Below are 18383 nucleotides of genomic sequence, written 5' to 3'. Positions count from 1 at the left end.
AATAACAGATAAGGATTCCTCTGCGCTCCCCTTCTCTTTCCCACTTCTCCATCATCTTTTCCACTCCGAAATGTTGGACTGCGAGCTGATTTCCATAGAATATCCCACTCTTTATCCCAGATAACCACAGATATGGATTTCCCTGTGCTCCCCTTCTCTTTTCCACTTTCCCATCATCTTTCCCATTCCAAAATGTTGGATTGGGACCTAATTTCCAGGGAAATCCTGCTCTTTATCCCCCATAACCACAGAGATGGGTTTCTCTGTGCCCCCTTTTCTGCTTTCCCATCCTCTCTGCCGTTCCAAGGAGAGAAATTCAAGGGAAATCCGGGATAATGCCAGGCTGGGGCTGATTTCCAGGGAAACTCGGGATAATCCCAAGGCAAACCTGGGGATAACGCCAGGGGAATCCCGGGATAACGCCAAGCTGGAACCGATTTCCAGGGAAACCCGGGATAACCTCAAGGCAAATCCGGGATAAGGCCAGGCTGGGGCCGACTGCGGAGGAAATCCGGGATAACCCCAAGTGAAATCCGGAATAATTCCAAGGGAATCCCGGGATAACGCCAAAGCCGCGCCGCCTCGCGGCCCTTAGCAACGCCCCTCACTCCCGTTGCTATGCGGAAGCGCCGCCCCATTTGTCCCTCTCGGCTCTCCGTCCCTCCACCCTTCTCTCCCACCCCTCCCTCCTCTTTCCACCAATCAAACCCCACACGCGGCGCGCCTCCGCCAATCAGATCGCGGCGCGCCGCTCCGGCTGGCCAATGGGAGGCCGGCCCGCCTCTCGGCGCATGCGCGCCGGCCGCGGCGCGTCCCCCGCGTGCAGCCGCCGCCACCGCTCTCATGTCGTGGCTATTCGGGCTCAACCGCGGCGCCGCGCCGGGTGGCGGCGGGGACGCGGCTCCCCCGGGCACCGGCAGCGGCCTCTCGCTGCCGCCCGGCCCCGCTGCTGGTGGCGGCGGTGGTGGAGGCGCCGGAGACCGTCAGACGCCCAAGGACAAATGGAGCAACTTCGACCCCACGGGCCTGGAGCGCGCGGCCAAGGCGGCGCGGGAGCTGGACGCGTCCCGTGCGTGAGGGGACGGGCGGGAGGGCTCGGAAGGGGCTGTGGGAGCGAGCTGTGCTCCGTGGGAAGGGCAGGAAGGGGTGCCCGGGAGATTCCGCCTGGATGTGAGGGATTGAGGGGTTGTTCCGCTCTGGAGCAGAGAGCACCGAGGGTGTGTGCGAGAATCAGACAGACAGAAACTCCCACAGACACTCAGGGGTTTAATCTGCAGCCTTGGAAGAAGCTTAGATTGGTGTAAAAGTACAATACACAGACTTTAAGCAAAACAAAAAAAAATCATCTGTTCCCGTACTTATAAAATAGAATAAACCTTTCCTTATAGAAACTGCAATGATGCATTAATTATCCCTTTTATTATCCCTTTAATTAGTTATTACTTTTTGGAGAGAGGGGCTCTGGGGGTGTTCACAGGCTGAGCCCCTGTTCTGTCCTGGATTTGTGGTGTTAAGTTGGATTTTTAATCCTCTTGGACTTTTGTTCCCAAGTTCTTGAACATCCAAAGGAATTGTGGTAGCAGTTTTTCTCTTTGCTCTCACTGTGAAGCCCTGCGGAGGCTGAGGCTGGGCAGAGTTCCAGAATAAAGCAGGGATTGATGAAAAGTTTCTCCTCTGTGGATCCACCTTGGGCAGCACCAGAGCCCGGCCAGGGCTGCACCCAGGATGGACCAAAATGGACCCAAAATGGTCCCAAAATGAACCAGAATGGTCCCAAAATGAACCAAAATGGTCCCAAAATGGTCCCAAGATGAACCAAAAGTGTCCCAAGAAATGGATGATTGCTCACAAAATGATCAGCTCTGCTCCATGTGCACCTTGCAGTTCACTGTCCCATCCCAGCCTTAGCCCAGGCAGTCCCACCCTTGTTTTTCTCTCTCCAGCCCACGGGGTTTGTGCTCCTGGGCTGAGATTTGGCTCATTTGTCCTTGGTGCCCAGCTGGAGCAGGAATTGTTTTGTCTCCCTGCTCTGTGCCCAGAGCTTACCATCCCATAATATGAACCCAGACCCAGCCACTAAAGCAGCTCAGAATGTGAAAAACACAAAATCCAAACCTGAGGCATCAGCACAGAATCTGCAAACAGAAAATCCAAACCTGAGGCATCAGTTTGAGCCCAGGCTGTTCATCAGTGCCATCAGAGTGTGCAATCCCTGCTCAGTTTGGGGTTCAGGCTCTGTACCCAATGTAGAAATCTGTGAGTTACATCTCTAATCTATAGCTAAAGAAGGAGTTGTTTTGTGTCCCTGCTCTGTGCCCAGAGCTCACCATCCCATAATATGAACCCAGACCCACACACTAAAGCAGCTCAGAATGTGAAAAATAGAAAATTCCAAACCTGAGGCATCAGCACAGAATCTGGAAAATAGAAAAGTTAAAACCTGAGATATCTGTACAGAATCTGAAAAATAGAGAATCTAAAACTTGAGATATCTGTACAGAATCTGGAATATATAAAAGCTAAAACCTGAGGGATCAGTACAGAACTTGAAAAACAGAAAATCCAAAACCTGAGACATCAGCACAGAATGTGGAAAATAGGAAAGTTAAATCTTGAGATATCTGTACAGAATCTGAAAAATAGAGAATCTAAAACTTGAGATATATGTACAGAATCTGGAAAATAGAAAAGTTAAATCCTGAGATATCTGTACAGAATCTGAAAAATAGAAAAGATAAACCTGAGATATCTGCACAGAATCTGGTAAATAGAAAGGATAAACCTGAGATATCTGTACAGAATCTGGTAAATAGAAAATCTAAAACCTGAGGGATCAGTACAGAACCTGAGAAATATAAAAGATAAACCTGAGGCATCGGTACAGAATCTGGAAAATAGAAAAGTTAAATCCTGAGATATCTGTACAGAATCTGGAAAATAGAAAAGTTAAATCCTGAGATATCTGTACAGAATCTGAAAAATAGAGAATCTAAAACCTGAGATATCTGTACAGAATCTGGAATATATAAAAGCTAAAACCTGAGGGATCAGTACAGAACTTGAAAAACAGAAAATCCAAAACCTGAGACATCAGCACAGAATGTGGAAAATAGGAAAGTTAAATCTTGAGATATCTGTACAGAGTCTGGAAAATAGAAAAGATAAACCTGAGATATCTGTACAGAATCTTGAGTATATAAAAGCTAAAACCTGAGATATCTGTACAGAACGTGGAAAATAGAAAAGTTAAAACCTGAGATATCTGCACAGAATCTGGAAAATAGAAAAGATAAACCTGAGGCATCAGCACAGAATCTGGTAAATAGGAAAGTTAAATCCTGAGATATCTGTACAGAATCTGGAAAATAGAGAATCTAAAACCTGAGATAACTGTACAGAATCTGGAATATAGAAAAGATAAACCTGAGGGATCAGTACAGAACTTGAAAAACAGAAAATCCAAAACCTGAGGGATCAGCACAGAGTGTGGCAAAGAGCAAAGCCAGCACTGAGGGATCCCCTGACCCTGTCTCTTCCCCTCCAGGCCATGCCAAGGATGCCCTGAGCCTGGCCCAGATGCAGGAGCAGACCTTGCAGCTGGAGCAGCAAACCAAACTGAAGGTGGGTTGGAATTCCTCCCCTTGGAACTCCCCAGGCAGCTTTGGGAGGGACAGAAATTAAAATCCTTCCTCTGCAGAGGATGATAAATTTGTCTTTCTGTCCAGCTTCAGCAAATTGTAGTTATTTGCCTTTAGGAGAAAAAAAAAAGGTAATTCTGGAGGGTGAGTCTCAGCTGATTTGGATTATTCTGACACAATTTTTTGTGGCTTTGAGTAAAACTTGCATGTCCTGAGTGGTTTTGTAACTCCTGGAGTGTCACTGCTGCTTGTGGGGAATGACAGAGGGATTCTGGAGCTGTAAGGGAACTCTGTGAAGGACAGACTTCTGTTTCTCTTAGAAATAAAGCAATTTAGGGATTGGTTGGGTGCTGCTTGATCTCTTGGATGGTTTTTTTTTTTTTAATTGGGTTTAATCCTGAATATATTTCTTATGATAATTCAGAATTTAATATTTTTGCCACATTTTATAGTCATATTTCATAGTCACATTTTATAGTCACATTTTTCATATTTTATTATTATATTTTATTATAATATCTTATCACATTTTATCATCACATTTTATTATCATATTTTATTATCATAATATTTTATTATAATAACATTTTATTATCATATTCTAGTATAATATTTATTATAATACTTATAATATTTATTATAATATTTCACCATCACATTTTAGCATCATATTTTGTTATTATAATATTCTAGTATCATATTTATTTGAATACATATTATAATATTTATTATAATATTGCATCATATATTTTAGCATCATATTTTATTATCAAAATATTTTATTATCATATTCTAGTATCATATTTATTATTCTTATTATAATATTTATTATAATATTTTAGCATCACATTTTAGCATCATATTTTATTATCATAATATTTTATTATCATATTCTAGTATCATATTTATTATACTTATTATAATATTTATAATAATATTTCAGCATCACGTTTTAGCATCATATTTAATTATAAGATTATAGTATCATATTTTATTATCATAATTTATGATTCCTAATTATTTAAATTATATTTTTATTTAGATTTATGATCATATTTTAACTTTCTTCTGACAGTGGTCTGCTTTTAAGGGTGCCCCTCTGAATACAGAGGGATTTCTAGGAATGGAATAATCAGCATTTCTGTGAATTTCTGGTGCTGAAATTCTCTTTTTCTGCCCCAGGAGTACGAGGCTGCCATAGAGCAGCTGAAGAATGAGCAGATCCGGGTGCAGGCAGAGGAGAGGAGGAAAACACTCAATGAGGAAACCAAACAGCATCAAGCAGTAAGGGAATGAGGGGGAAAAGGCAATGATGCATTCATTAGCCCTTCATTAATTAGCCCCTCATTAATTATCCCTTTTGGGAGAGGGGCTCTGGGGGTGTTCGCTGTTAGAGCCCTCCTGGATTTGTGATGTTGAGCTGGGTTTTTAATCCTCTTGGACTTTTGCTCCCAAGTTCTTGAACACCCAGAGGAGTTGGTGGTAGCAGTTCCTCTCTTTTTGAGGTTTTCCTAAGGGGCTTTTCAGGGAAGGGTTGAGAAATATTGGTTTATCAACTGTTTATCTTAGCCTGGACAGTGAAATGGCTCTGGAGTTATTTGGATTTCAGTCTCAAGTATTCTATTTCTTCTGAATTAAACAGGAAAAAATATCTTAAGAGGAGAAGTGATGCAAATCTGAGTTGTTGTGAGCAGTGCTGGTGCTCCTGGTTTGTTTCAGCTTGAGCGGCTGGTGTGGCAGTAATCCTGCAACAGGGAAAACAAAGACTGGCTTTAATGTTAAAAACTAAATTATGGGGATTTCTTACTCTGAGAGCACAGGAGAGGAGGGAATTGATTAATTCTTGTGGATTCTCCAGCTTGGGGGGTTTGTAAACTGTTTATTTGGCACGTGGTGCTTTAACCCTGGCAGAGTTTGGACTTTGAGCAGGGCTGGCCCAGGAAGCAGCTGCACACTCAGCTGTCTCAGGGCTTGGTTCTTCACCTCCTGCTGCTCACAGGGCAACATTTGAGGTCACAGCAAACTCTGGGTTCTCTGAAACCACAGCAAACTCCAATATACTTGGTAAATAACCACAATAAACTTGGTTTATTCCACGGTGTTTTACTGTTGCTGAGGAGATAATTCCCAAGCTGTTCTGCTCTCCCTGACACAAAATCCTCCCTGGATGTGGATCCTCAGCCCTTTTCCAGTTCAGTGGAGATGGCTTGGGTTTCTTTGGAGTTGCAGTGATTGATAAGAGCAATTAATGAGGAAGAAGTAAATCTTCCTCAAAACCATCAGCACATCCTGACAGTTCTATTGCTTGCAGTCACCAGCCCAGAGAATGTGGTTCAGAACATCAAAACCTTATTTTTCCCACTGAAATCTCCTTTTGTGGGCCAAGAAACCCTCGCTCTTTGTTTTGACATCTGTGATCCCTTAAAATGAAATCAGCCTGTAGAGATTTCTGAGCACAGAGAAGTTCTTGGTGCTGACTGAGGACATTTTACCCCGTTCACGTCCAAATCCAGGATAATTTTTTATTTGTGTGGATTTTCCCATTTTATTTGTCTTTTTTCCTCCTGACCCCCATTTCCCTGAGGAGCAGGCTGTGTTTTAGCTGCCTGATCTGTGTGTTGTGTTTTGTTTTTTGAAGAGAGCCCAGTACCAGGACAAGCTGGCACGGCAGCGCTACGACGAGCAGATGAGACAGCAGGTAGGGTGGGTTCCTGCTCTGATCCAGCTGGGAATGGGCTGGGAGCCCTCTGAAATCCAGGAGATGCTCTGGAGCTGTGCCCTGTCCTGCTGGGCACAGTTTGTCTGTGTTACCTGCTCAGCAGCAGCACTGCACACCAAGGGCTGGGTGTTAGGACAAAGCAGCAGCTTGGGGTTAGGAGGAGAAATCTGGGAGATGGGGAGAGGAAAACACACTTCCACCTGAGCAGCAGCTTCTGGAAAATAGTTGGAGTGATGCCTTCTGAAAGCTGGCCTGGAACAGAGTTACAGAGTAAAGCAGGGATTGATGAAAAGTTTCTCCTCTGTGGATCCACCTTGGGCAGCACAAGAGCCCAGCCAGGGCTCACCCAGGATGGACCAAAATGGTCCCAAAATGAACCAAAATGGTCCCAAATAATGGATGATCAGTCACAAAATGATCAGTTTTAGTCCATTTACATCTTGGAGTTCACTGTCCCATCCCAGCCTTAGCCCAGGCAGTCCCACCCTTGTTTTTCTCTCTCCAGCCCACGGGGTTTGTGCTCCTGGGCTGAGATTTGGATCATTTGTCCTTGGTGCTCAGCTGGAGCAGGAATTGTTTTGTCTCCCTGCTCTGTGCCCAGAGCTCACCATCCCATAATATGAACCCAGACCCACCCACTAAAGCAGCTCAGAATGTGAAAAATAGAAAATCCAAACCTGAGGCATCAGCACAGAATCTGAAAACAGAAAATCCAGAACCTGAGGCATCAGTAGCACTTAGATTTACACTTGAGGGAGTCATTACAACATCAAGATCTCTTCTGCTGTCATCTCTCCCTGCAGCAACTTGCTAATGAGGAAAATCTGAGGAAGCAGGAGGAATCTGTGCAGAAGCAGGAGGCCATGAGGCGAGGTGAGTGTTTTGTTCAGCTGCTGAGGGTGTGAGGGCACGTGGAGTCCTTGTGCTGATCTTTGTGTCCATGCTGTGCTTGATTGGCAAGAGCAGGTAAACCCCAGGAGTGCTAAAATTACCAATTGCTTCCAAGGTTGGTTTTAGAAAGGGCTGCACTCCTAAACATCTGCCCTGCCACTCCTGGATTTCCCAGTGAGCTGGCAGCATCTCCTGAAATTCTGATTTCATACTTTAATTCTGATTTCATACCTGAAATTCTGATTTCATACTGGAACAACCTAAAACAGAACCAGTTTTGAGGAGGGGAGAGAAACAAAACATCTTCTGGGAGGAGTGGTTGACTCTGTGTCACCTCATCTCCATTCAGGTTCCTGCAGAAAAAAAAAAGTTGTGGTGTGAATCTTGCTTAGCTTCTTTTTGTTGTTGGGGATTGCCAGAATTCCTGGGTTTGCAGAACTCTGCTGGGTGCAGGTCTCAGAAATGTTAAGAACTGTTCGTGTTAATTAACTGAATGGGATGGGAGGGGTGGTTTGCTCCGAGCACAGATGTGGCCAGCTGTGCTGCCATCCTGTGAGGGAAGTGCAGCCTGAATAACACAGTGGTGAAACCCTGTAGGGTTGGCTTATTTCACTCCTGAATTTCTCATTCCTTCTCCTTTCCCACAATTCCACCTTTGAAGTAACAGAGCTTCCAAAATCCCCTTTGGGACCATTTTGCTTCTCTTCCTTCCAGTGCACAGCGACTTCCCTGGGCTTTTCCTTCTCCCAGGCCCAGATTTGACCTCTCTGCTGTTTATTTTTCTCCAAGCTACCGTGGAGAGGGAGATGGAGCTGCGGCACAAGAACGAGATGCTGCGGGTGGAGGCGGAGGCGCGGGCGCGCGCCAAGGCCGAGCGCGAGAACGCCGACATCATCCGCGAGCAGATCCGCCTCAAGGCCGCCGAGCACCGCCAGACCGTGCTCGAGTCCCTCAGGTGGGGCAGCCAGGGCCTGGGGCTGCGCTGTGTGTGGGGGGGGAACCTGGGGTTTGTTCCTCTAGAGCTGCTCCACGTGTGGGAGAACCTGGGGTTTGTTCCTCTAGAGCTGCTCCACGTGTGTGGGGAAACCTGGGGTTTCTTCCTCTGGAGCTGCTCCATGTGTGTGGGGGAACCTGGAGTTTGTGCCTCTAGAGCTGCTCCATGTGTGTGAGGGAACCTGGGGTTTGTGCCTCTGGAGCTGCTCCATGTGTGTGGGAGAACCTGGGGTTTGTGCCTCTAGAGCTGCTCCATGTGTGTGAGGGAACCTGGGGTTTGTGCCTCTAGAGCTGCTCCATGTGTGTGGGAGAACCTGGGGTTTGTGCCTCTAGAGCTGCTCCATGTGTGTGAGGGAACCTGGGGTTTGTGCCTCTGGAGTTTCTCCACATGTGTGCAAGAACCTGGGGTTTGTTCCTCTAGAGCTGATCCATGTGTGTCAGAGAACCTGGGGTTTGTTCCTCTGGAGCTGATCCATGTGTGGGAGAACCTGGGGTTTGTACCTCTGGAGCTGCTCCATCTGTGGGAGAACCTGGGGTTTGTGCCTCTGGAGCTGATCCATGTCTGTGGGAGAGCCTGGGGTTTGCTCCTCTGCTCCACGTGTGTGGGGAAACCTGGGGTTTGTTCCTCTGGAGCTGCTCCATCTGTGGGAGAACCTGGGGTTTGTGCCTCTGGAGCTGATCCATGTCTGTGGGAGAGCCTGGGGTTTGCTCCTCTGCTCCACGTGTGTGCAAGAACCTGGGGTTTGTTCCTCTGGAGCTGCTCCACATGTGGGAGAACCTGGGGTTTGTTCCTCTGGAGCTGCTCCACATGTGGGAGAACCTGGGGTTTGTTCCTCTGGAGCTGATCCATGTGTGGGAGAACCTGGGGTTTGTGCCTCTAGAGCTGCTCCACGTGTGTGGGGAAACCTGGGGTTTGTTCCTCTGGAGCTGCTCCACGTGTGGGAGAACCTGGGGTTTGTGCCTCTTGAGCTGCTCCATGTGTGTGGGAGAACCTGGGGTTTGTTCCTCTGGAGTTTCTCCACATGTGTGCAAGAACCTGGGGTTTGTTCCTCTGGAGCTGCTCCACGTGTGTCTCAGCATGTGGGAGAACTTGGGGTTTGTTCCTCTGGAGCTGCTCCATTTGTGTCAGAGAACCTGGGGTTTGTTCCTCTGGAGCTGCTCCACGTGTGAGAGAACCTGGGGTTTGTTCCTCTGGAGCTGCTCCATGTGTGTGAGAGAACCTGGGGTTTGTTCCTCTGGAGCTGCTCCATGTGTGAGAGAACCTGGGGTTTGTTCCTCTGGAGCTGCTCCATGTGTGAGAGAACCTGGGGTTTGTGCCTCTAGAGCTGATCCATGTGTGGGAGAGCCTGGGGTTTGTTCCTCTGGAGCTGCTCCATGTGTGTGGGAGAGCCTGGGGTTTGTGCCTCTAGAGCTGCTCCACGTGTGGGAGAACCTGGGGTTTGTTCCTCTAGAGCTGCTCCACGTGTGGGATAACCTGGGGTTTGTTCCTGTGGAGTTTCTCCACATGTGTGCAAGAACCTGGCGTTTGTTCCTCTGGAGCTGATCCATGTGTCGGATAACCTGGGGTTTGTGCCTCTGGAGCTGCTCCATGTGTGTGGGAGAACCTGGGGTTTGTGCCTCTGGAGCTGCTCCATGTGTGTCAGAGAACCTGGGGTTTGTTCCTCTGGAGCTGCTCCACATGTGGGAGAACCTGGGGTTTGCTCCTCTGGAGCTGATCCATGTGTGGGATAACCTGGGGTTTGTGCCTCTGGAGCTGCTCCACACATGGGAGAACCTGGGGTTTGTTCCTCTAGAGCTGCTCCACGTGTGAGAGAACCTGGGGTTTGTTCCTCTGGAGCTGCTCCATGTGTGTGAGGGAACCTGGGGTTTGTGCCTCTTGAGCTGCTGAAAATGTGTCTCAGCATGTGGGATAACCTGGGGTTTGTGCCTCTAGAGCTGCTCCACGTGTGGGGAAACCTGGGGTTTGTGCCTCAAGAGCTGCTCCACATGTGTGCAAGAACCTGGGGTTTGTTCCTCTGGAGCTGCTCCAAATGTGTCTCAGCATGTGGGAGAACCTGGGGTTTGTTCCTGTGGAGCTGATCCATGTGTGGGAGAACCTGGGGTTTGTGCTTCTGGTGTTTCTCCACATGTGTGCAAGAACCTGGGGTTTGTGCCTCTGGAGCTGCTCCACATGCGGGAGAACCTGGGGTTTGTTCCTCTGGAGCTGCTCCAAATGTGGTAGAACCTGGGGTTTGTTCCTCTGGTTTTTCTCCACATGTGTGGGAGAACCTGGGGTTTGTTCCTCTAGAGCTGATCCATGTGTGTCAGAGAACCTGGGGTTTGTTCCTCTAGAGCTGATCCATGTGTGTCAGAGAACCTGGGGTTTGTTCCTCTAGAGCTGATCCATGTGTGTCAGAGAACCTGGGGTTTGTTCCTCTGGAGCTGCTCCACGTGTGTCCCAGCACATGGGAGAACCTCGGGTTTGTCCTTCTGATGCCTTTTCAAGTGTGTCCCCCACATGTGGGAGAACCTCAGGTTTGTTCCTCTGAGGAATTTCAGCCTGGTGCTTCTCCCAAATGTGGGAGAACCTGGGGTTTGTTTCTCTGAGGAATTTCAGCTTGGTACTTCTCCCAAATGTGGGAGAATCTGGGGTTTGTTCCTCTGGTGCTTCTCCAAGTGTGTCCTAACCTGTAAGAGAACCTGGGGTTTATTCTTCCTGGGAATCTCAGCCTGGTCCTTCTCCAAGTTTGTCCCAGCATGTGGGAAAACCTGGGGTTTGTTCCTCTGGTGCTTCTCCACGTGTGTCCCAGCATGTGGGAAGACCTGGGGTTTGTTCCGCTGAGGAATTTCAGCCTGGTGCTTCTCCCACATGTGGGAGAACCTGGAGTTTGTTCCTCTGAGGAATTTCAGCCTGGTGCTTCTCCCACATATGGGAAGACCTGGGGTTTGTTCCCCTGAGGAATTTCAGCCTGGTGCTTCTCCCACATAAGGGAGAATTTGGGGTTTTCTCCTCTGGTGCTTCTCCAGGTGTGTCCCCACCTTTGGGAGACCCTGGGGTTTGTTCTCTGAGGAATTCCAGGGCTCTGTGACCTCTCTGGCTTGTCTCACTACATTGTCACCTGAATGGCAGCCGGAGATTCAGAGTGATACAATTTTTTTAACAGATTATATCATTATTTAGAGTGATACAATTTTTCTAACAGATTATTTCATTATTTAGAGTGGTACAATTTTTCTAACAGATTATTTCATTATTTAGAGTGATACAATTTTTCTATCAGATTATTTTCCTCTAGTCCTGGAGCTCAGTAACTCTGAGACCCCCTCAGTTCTTGCAGTTCCCCTCAGTTCTTTCAGAACATCCATCACAAAGGTATCATGCACTTTGGCTCCTCAGGGCTGTTTGGCTTTGGAATTTGTTCATTTTAGATCCTTTGAGATTTTGAACAAAAAGAGCTTTAGAGTTAAACACCTCCAGTCCAGCACAAATAATGCATTAAAGAAGTAAATTGCACCATCTTAGGGCCAGGTGCTTTTCTGGACTTAATCCCAGTTCAGGTGTAGGCATCAGATGATTATAAATATATTTTCAGATTATTTTAAATATATTTTCAGATTATTGTAAATATATTTTCAGATGATTATAAATATATTTTCAGATGACTATAAATATATTCTCAGATGATTATAAATATATTTTCCATGCTTGTTCACGTTCCAGTTCTGAGGTGAGCCCTTAGCTTTGACGTGTTCTGAAGAAGATGAACAACTTTAAACAATCTGAAAGCCTGTCTTTAAAATGTCTCAGCTGAGTCCTTGAATTCCCTTTCTCTCCTGCTTGCCACAGGACAGCTGGGATGCTCTTTGGGGAAGGATTCCGTGCTTTTGTGACAGACTGGGATAAAGTCACAGCCACGGTAAGCTCTGCAAACCTGGCAGTAACTTCCAGAAAAGCCTGCTTGTAAATGTCTGTTAAACTCCTGATTGTGTCACTGCTTTAAATCTAATTTTGATGTAGCCTGGAGAGCACTGAGAGAAGTGCTAAATTAATTGATTGAAAGCCAGACCAGCATCTTTTCACAGGACAGAAGATCTTGGAGGTGGAATCTTGGGGACAGAAAGTTTCTCAGTGTAACACTGAAAACAAAACAACAGTGAAAATATAATTTTGGTAGCGTGGCTGGTGAAAATAGAAATTTTTGCTTTGAATCAGTCACCACCATCTGCTCCACCCTCTGATTTTCTACACACAGGCTGACACAAAACATCCTTTGCCTGAGAGCTCTGGGGAGAACAAGACAAGCTTTTAGTGGCTCCTTTTGTCATCTGTTCCTGGGGTGGCTGCAGCATTCCGAGCCCTTTGTAGATCAGTGCTTGGTGCTTTGAGCTGTGCATTCACTTGACCCAGATACAAATTGTCATTTTTGCTTCTGACATGGTCTTCTCTTGTGAATTTGGGACATTTAGCTTAAAAAAAAGAAAAGAAAAAAGAAAAGAAAAAGGCAAGAATATGTTTGGAAAGGAGATAACACAGCTGGAACTCATATTTTCTGTTGCATTCAAAAGTTTGAAATTACTACAAGGCAAGAAGCAGTCAGTTATTTTAAGGTTCTTGTAAATGAAACCTGAATTTTCAGCTCTAAGTGCTGCTCTTTCTCTACCTGTTCCCAGCCAAGCAGAACCCCAGAGGTTCTACTGAAAGTTTTTTGGTTCATTGTGGTTTTAGTGTAATTCACTTTATTTACTGATCAGATTCCTTTGCTTGATATTTTATGATGAAAAGTTAGATAAATGTCTCCCATGCAAAACCACGACACCCTGTAATCAGACTGATTTTTAGAGTGGTTCTTGGGTTCTTGTTTGACACAGAACTCATTTTTAAAGCTCTGTTTCTCTGTATCTTGTGACCTGAACATCATCACAAGTCTGAGAAAGTGACATCGGCTCCATCCAGGCACAGGGAACTTTGTGCTGGATGGTCTAAGGGAGCATGAGATCATGGCTCTGTTTTTAGAGGGAGGCTGCTCAGAAGGTGAAATCTGTTCTGTGTTCTGGAGCTGAGCATGGAGATCCCTCACTCTTTGCATCCTGGAGCTCACAGTTCTGATCCCTGGGTGTTCCCAGCCAGAGCAGAAGTGATGTCACCCATTTCAGCAGAGAGAGAGCTAACAGATGGTGCCTCATGGTTTATTGAACAGTGCCACCCTTGTCCTTGAGGCTTCTGACCCTGATCTGTCCTTGCAGGAGAAGTCAGCTTATTTTAAAAGCAATTGCTGCAGTCTGCTCTTTGCTCTGATATAAATTATTGGCATCAGCTTTAAGCTGACTCCAGAGTCTGGAATCTTTCTGCTTCACTGGCAGATCGATGGGAATGGCTCATTTTGGGGGGGTTTGTGGAGGAACAGCCCAGTGAGTGATGGTAATTCCCATCCCCATGCTGGTAATTCCCATTCCCATGCTGGTAATTCCCATTCCCATGCTGGTAATTCCCATCCCATGCTGGTAATTCCCATTCCCATACTGGTAATTCCCGTTCCTATGATGGTAATTCCCATTCCCATGGTTGTAATTCCCATTCCCATGCTGGTAATTCCCATCCCCATGCTGGTAATTCCTATTCCCATGGTGGTAATTCCCATTCCCATGGTGGTAATTCCCATCTCCATACTGGTAATTCCCATTCCCATGGTTGTAATTCCCATCCCCATGCTGGTAATTCCCATCCCCATGCTGGTAATTCCCATTCCCATACTGGTAATTCCCATTCCCATGGTGGTAATTCCCATCCCCATACTGGTAATTCCCATTCCTATGATGGTAATTCCCATCCCCATACTGGTAATTCCCATTCCCATGCTGGTAATTCCCATCCCCATGCTGGTAATTCCCATTCCCATACTGGTAATTCCCATTCCCATACTGGTAATTCCCATTCCCATGCTGGTAATTCCCATCCCCATGCTGGTAATTCCTATTCCCATGCTGGTAATTCCCATCCCTATGCTGGTAATTCCTATTCCCATGCTGGTAATTCCCATCCCCATGCTGGTAATTCCCATTCCCATGCTGGTAATTCCCATTCCCATGCTGGTAATTCCCATTCCCATGCTGGTAATTCCCATTCCCATACTGGTAATTCCCATCCCCATACTGGTAATTCCCATTCCCATACTGCTAATTCCCATTTCCATACTGGTAATTCCCATCCCCATGCTGGTAATTCCCATCCCCATGCTGGTAATTCCCATTCCCATACTGGTAATTCCCATTCCCATGGTGCTAATTCCCATTCCCATACTGGTAATTCCCATCCCCATGCTGGTAATTCCCATTCCTATGCTGGTAATTCCCATCCCCATACTGGTAATTCCCATTCCCATGCTGGTAATTCCCATCCCCATGCTGGTAATTCCCATTCCCATGGTTGTAATTCCCATTCCCATGCTGGTAATTCCCATCCCCATGCTGGTAATTCCCATTCCCATACTGGTAATTCCCATTCCCATGGTGCTAATTCCCATTCCCATACTGGTAATTCCCATCCCCATGCTGGTAATTCCCATCCCCATGCTGGTAATTCCCATTCCTATGCTGGTAATTCCCATTCCCATGCTGGTAATTCCCATTCCCATACTGGTAATTCCCATTCCTATGATGGTAATTCCCATCCCCATACTGGTAATTCCCATTCCCATACTGGTAATTCCCATTCCCATGGTTGTAATTCCCGTTCCCATGCTGGTAATTCCCATTCCCATGCTGGTAATTCCCATTCCCATACTGGTAATTCCCATCCCCATGCTGGTAATTCCCATCCCCATGCTGGTAATTCCCATCCCCATGCTGGTAATTCCCATCCCCATGCTGGTAATTCCCATTCCCATGCTGGTAATTCCCATTCCCATACTGGTAATTCCCATCCCCATGGTGGTAATTCCCATCCCCATGCTGGTAATTCCCATCCCCATGCTGGTAATTCCCATCCCCATACTGGTAATTCCCATTCCCATACTGGTAATTCCCATTCCCATACTGCTAATTCCCATTTCCATACTGGTAATTCCCATCCCCATGCTGGTAATTCCCATTCCCATACTGGTAATTCCCATCCCCATGCTGGTAATTCCCATCCCCATGCTGGTAATTCCTATTCCCATGGTGGTAATTCCCATCCCCATGCTGGTAATTCCCATCCCCATGCTGGTAATTCCCATTCCCATGCTGGTAATTCCCATTCCCATGCTGGTAATTCCCATTCCCATGCTGATTTTGTTTCTCCCTGGAGCCCATCTTTCCCTGTGCTGTTGGGGCTGGCACAGCTGTCACCTTTAGCAGACATTCATTTTTTTGTTCCCCACTGTGCCCTGCCTTGGTGGCAGCCACAATTCAGCTGTTCCACCTTGGCATCTGAAACTCAGCTAGCATTTTCTGGTGTGGTGTGGGGTGTTCTGGCATGCAGCACCTGGCTGCTGTGCCTGGTTTATCTTCATTACTCAAATTTACTTGAAAATTCAGCCCCACACTTTTTTATTTTACTCAAATTTACTTGAAAATTCAGCCCCACATTGTTTGGCTGCTGTGGCTGTTTGTATCTTTTTTACTCAAATTTAGTTAAAAATTCAGCCCCACATTGTTTGGCTGATATGGCTGTTTTATCTTCATTACTCAAATTTAGTTAAAAATTCAGCCCCACACTTTTTGGCTGATATGGCTGTTTTATCTTTATCACTCAAATTTAGTTAAAAATTCAGCCCCACACTTTATTATTCAAATTTACTTGAAAATTCAGCCCCACATTGTTTGGCTGCTGTGGCTGTTTCATTTTTTTTACTCAAATTTAGTTAAAAATTCAGCCTCACACTTTTTGGCTGATATGGCTGTTTCATCTTCATTACTCAAATTTAGATGAAAATTCAGCCCCACACTTTATCTTTTTTATTCAAATTTTCTTGAAAATTCAGCCCCACACTTTTTGGCTGATATGGCTGTTTTATCTTTTTTACTCAAATTTAGTTAAAAATTCAGCCCCACACTTTTTGGCTGATATGGCTGGTTTATCTTCATTACTCAAATTTAGATGAAAATTCAGCCCCACACTTTATCTTTTTTACTCAAATTTAGTTAAAAATTCAGCCCCACACTTTTTGGCTGATATGGCTGTTTCATCGTTTTTATTCAAATTTAGTTAAAATTCAGCCCCACACTTTTTGGCTGCTGTGGCTCTTTTACCTTCATTACTCAATTTAGTTAAAAATTCAGCCCCCTATTTTTTGGCTGCTGTGGCTGGTTTATCTACATTACTCAATTTAGTTGAAAATCTGGACATCCCCACATTTTTTTTTTGGGCAGGATGTACTTTTGGATTCAGGACTAAATGCTTCACTTGTGCTTCCTCTGCTGTTTTGCTGTCAAGAGCAGTCAGTGAGCAGGGAGTGTGAGACCTTGACTGTCTGAACAGGGATAAAACACCTTACCAAAAATAAACCCCTCCTGCTCAGCATTTGTCCTGAATCTTAATTCCCCACCACAGGGCAGCCTGCACACAGCAGCACTGCCTTGCCAAGTGGTTTTTTTTTTGCTCATCTTTCCCCTTTCTTTTTGTTTTTGCAGGTGGCAGGCCTGACCCTGCTGGCAGTGGGGGTTTATTCTGCCAAAAATGCCACGGCTGTAGCAGGGCGTTACATAGAGGCAAGGCTGGGCAAACCCTCCCTGGTGAGGGAAACCTCCAGGATCACTGTGCTGGAGGCTCTGAAACATCCCATCAAGGTAAAATTCACCTTTGGTTCTGTGCTCCACTCAGCAAAACTCAGGCTGGGATTCTCAGTGGGGCTGGAGAGATGAAATGTTGGAGGTAGAATGGCTGGGCTGAGCCCACTGGGGTTCTCTAAGGTGTTTTAGTCCAGTGAGTTGTCAAAATGTGGGTTTTTCCTGCCTGTGAGTAACTGAATTTGTCCTCTCAAGGTTGGTAAACGTCTCACCAGCAAGGCTCAGGATGCCCTTGAAGGAGTTGTTCTCAGTGTGAGTACTCTGTTTTCCTGTCTGGGCCTGTGAAGGATGACTTTGGACTCCAAATAAGAGCTGCTGGTTCCTTAAACTCCCTTCTAAAGCTGTAATTCCAGCAGTTTTGGAGTCACAGCACCCTTGGGACCATAAATAAGCTCCTGTGCTCACTGTGCCATGCATTAAGCAGCCTGTTCACCTTTTTTTTCCTCTGTGAAAAGCAGTTGGAAGTCTTAGTTCAGTCCTTGCTCTGCTGCAGTTTCTCTCTGTAGTCTGCATGTGAAGATTCAGAATTCCACTTGTGCCATCTGAAGTTAAGAATAACTGAACCCAAACCAGCTTCTAGGCCAAAAAAATCAAAATATTCTGTGGATTTACCCACCCTGAGATTGGTTCTTAACTTGCTAATTAGTGCTCCTTATGTATATTTGCTTCTGAATTTGGTTCCTGGTTATCTGGCAAATGGAAGAGCTGCTGAGAGAAAATGCTCCTGCAGGAATAGCTCTCTCCCAGTATCCCCAAATGCAGTGGGAATATAAATATGAGTTTATGACTGGAGAAGGAATTAGCACTGCCAAGAGTTGCTTATGTTTTGACATATCCCTCCCAGGGCATCCATTAGGAAGTGAATATTTAGGTGTTATCTGTTCCTAGAGTAGTCACTGCACTCCTTCCTGCACTGCTGCTTTTTCTTATGAAAGAATTGTAGCCAAGTGGACAGAAAACCAAAAATCCTCACATAGGACAGGAAATGACCTTGGTGTGGAGTCATGAGCAGCTGAAGTTAAGACTTAAAAGCTTGAGCCTGGAGTGCTGCCTCCTTCCTGCAGGTACTGGTCTGGGAACCTGGTAGGTGCAGCTCTTTTGGTACCTTCTGATCCTTAAATTTGAACTCTTTTCTTGCAGCCCCAGCTGGAAGCACGTGTGAGAGACATTGCCATAGCAACAAGAAACACAAAAAAGAACAAAAGCCTCTACAGGAATATTCTGATGTATGGTCCCCCTGGCACTGGAAAAACTCTTTTTGCCAAGGTAAAAAACCCTGCCAAGATTCTGCCAACCTGCACTTTGCAAAGTGTTCTGGAAATTCCAGGGCCTCTGGAGCTTCCCTGGGCTGGAATCTCTTGCTGGAGTGTTGCATAAACACAGTGTTCCTGCTGGGG

The 18383-nt window shown here is 46.0% G+C and overlaps 1 protein-coding gene across 1 annotated transcript in view; it reads left to right on the top strand.

The window, feature by feature from the left end:
• The first annotated feature begins 828 nt into the window (after positions 1-828).
• ATAD3A (ATPase family AAA domain containing 3A) overlaps positions 829-18383 on the top strand; it is a 39102-nt gene continuing 21547 nt past the window's right edge. Inside the window, exons 1-10 of the mRNA XM_059866569.1 lie at positions 829-1069; positions 3545-3621; positions 4821-4922; positions 6277-6336; positions 7161-7230; positions 8038-8203; positions 12068-12137; positions 16831-16986; positions 17182-17238; positions 18127-18252. Of these exons, the coding sequence (XP_059722552.1) occupies positions 844-1069; positions 3545-3621; positions 4821-4922; positions 6277-6336; positions 7161-7230; positions 8038-8203; positions 12068-12137; positions 16831-16986; positions 17182-17238; positions 18127-18252 (1110 nt within the window). The 5' untranslated portion in view covers positions 829-843. The remainder of the gene's footprint in view (positions 1070-3544; positions 3622-4820; positions 4923-6276; positions 6337-7160; positions 7231-8037; positions 8204-12067; positions 12138-16830; positions 16987-17181; positions 17239-18126; positions 18253-18383) is intronic.

Source organism: Haemorhous mexicanus, chromosome 23 (genome assembly GCF_027477595.1).
Source record: "Haemorhous mexicanus isolate bHaeMex1 chromosome 23, bHaeMex1.pri, whole genome shotgun sequence".
Taxonomy (NCBI): domain Eukaryota; kingdom Metazoa; phylum Chordata; class Aves; order Passeriformes; family Fringillidae; genus Haemorhous; species Haemorhous mexicanus.
This window is presented reverse-complemented; position numbering and strand designations above follow the sequence as displayed.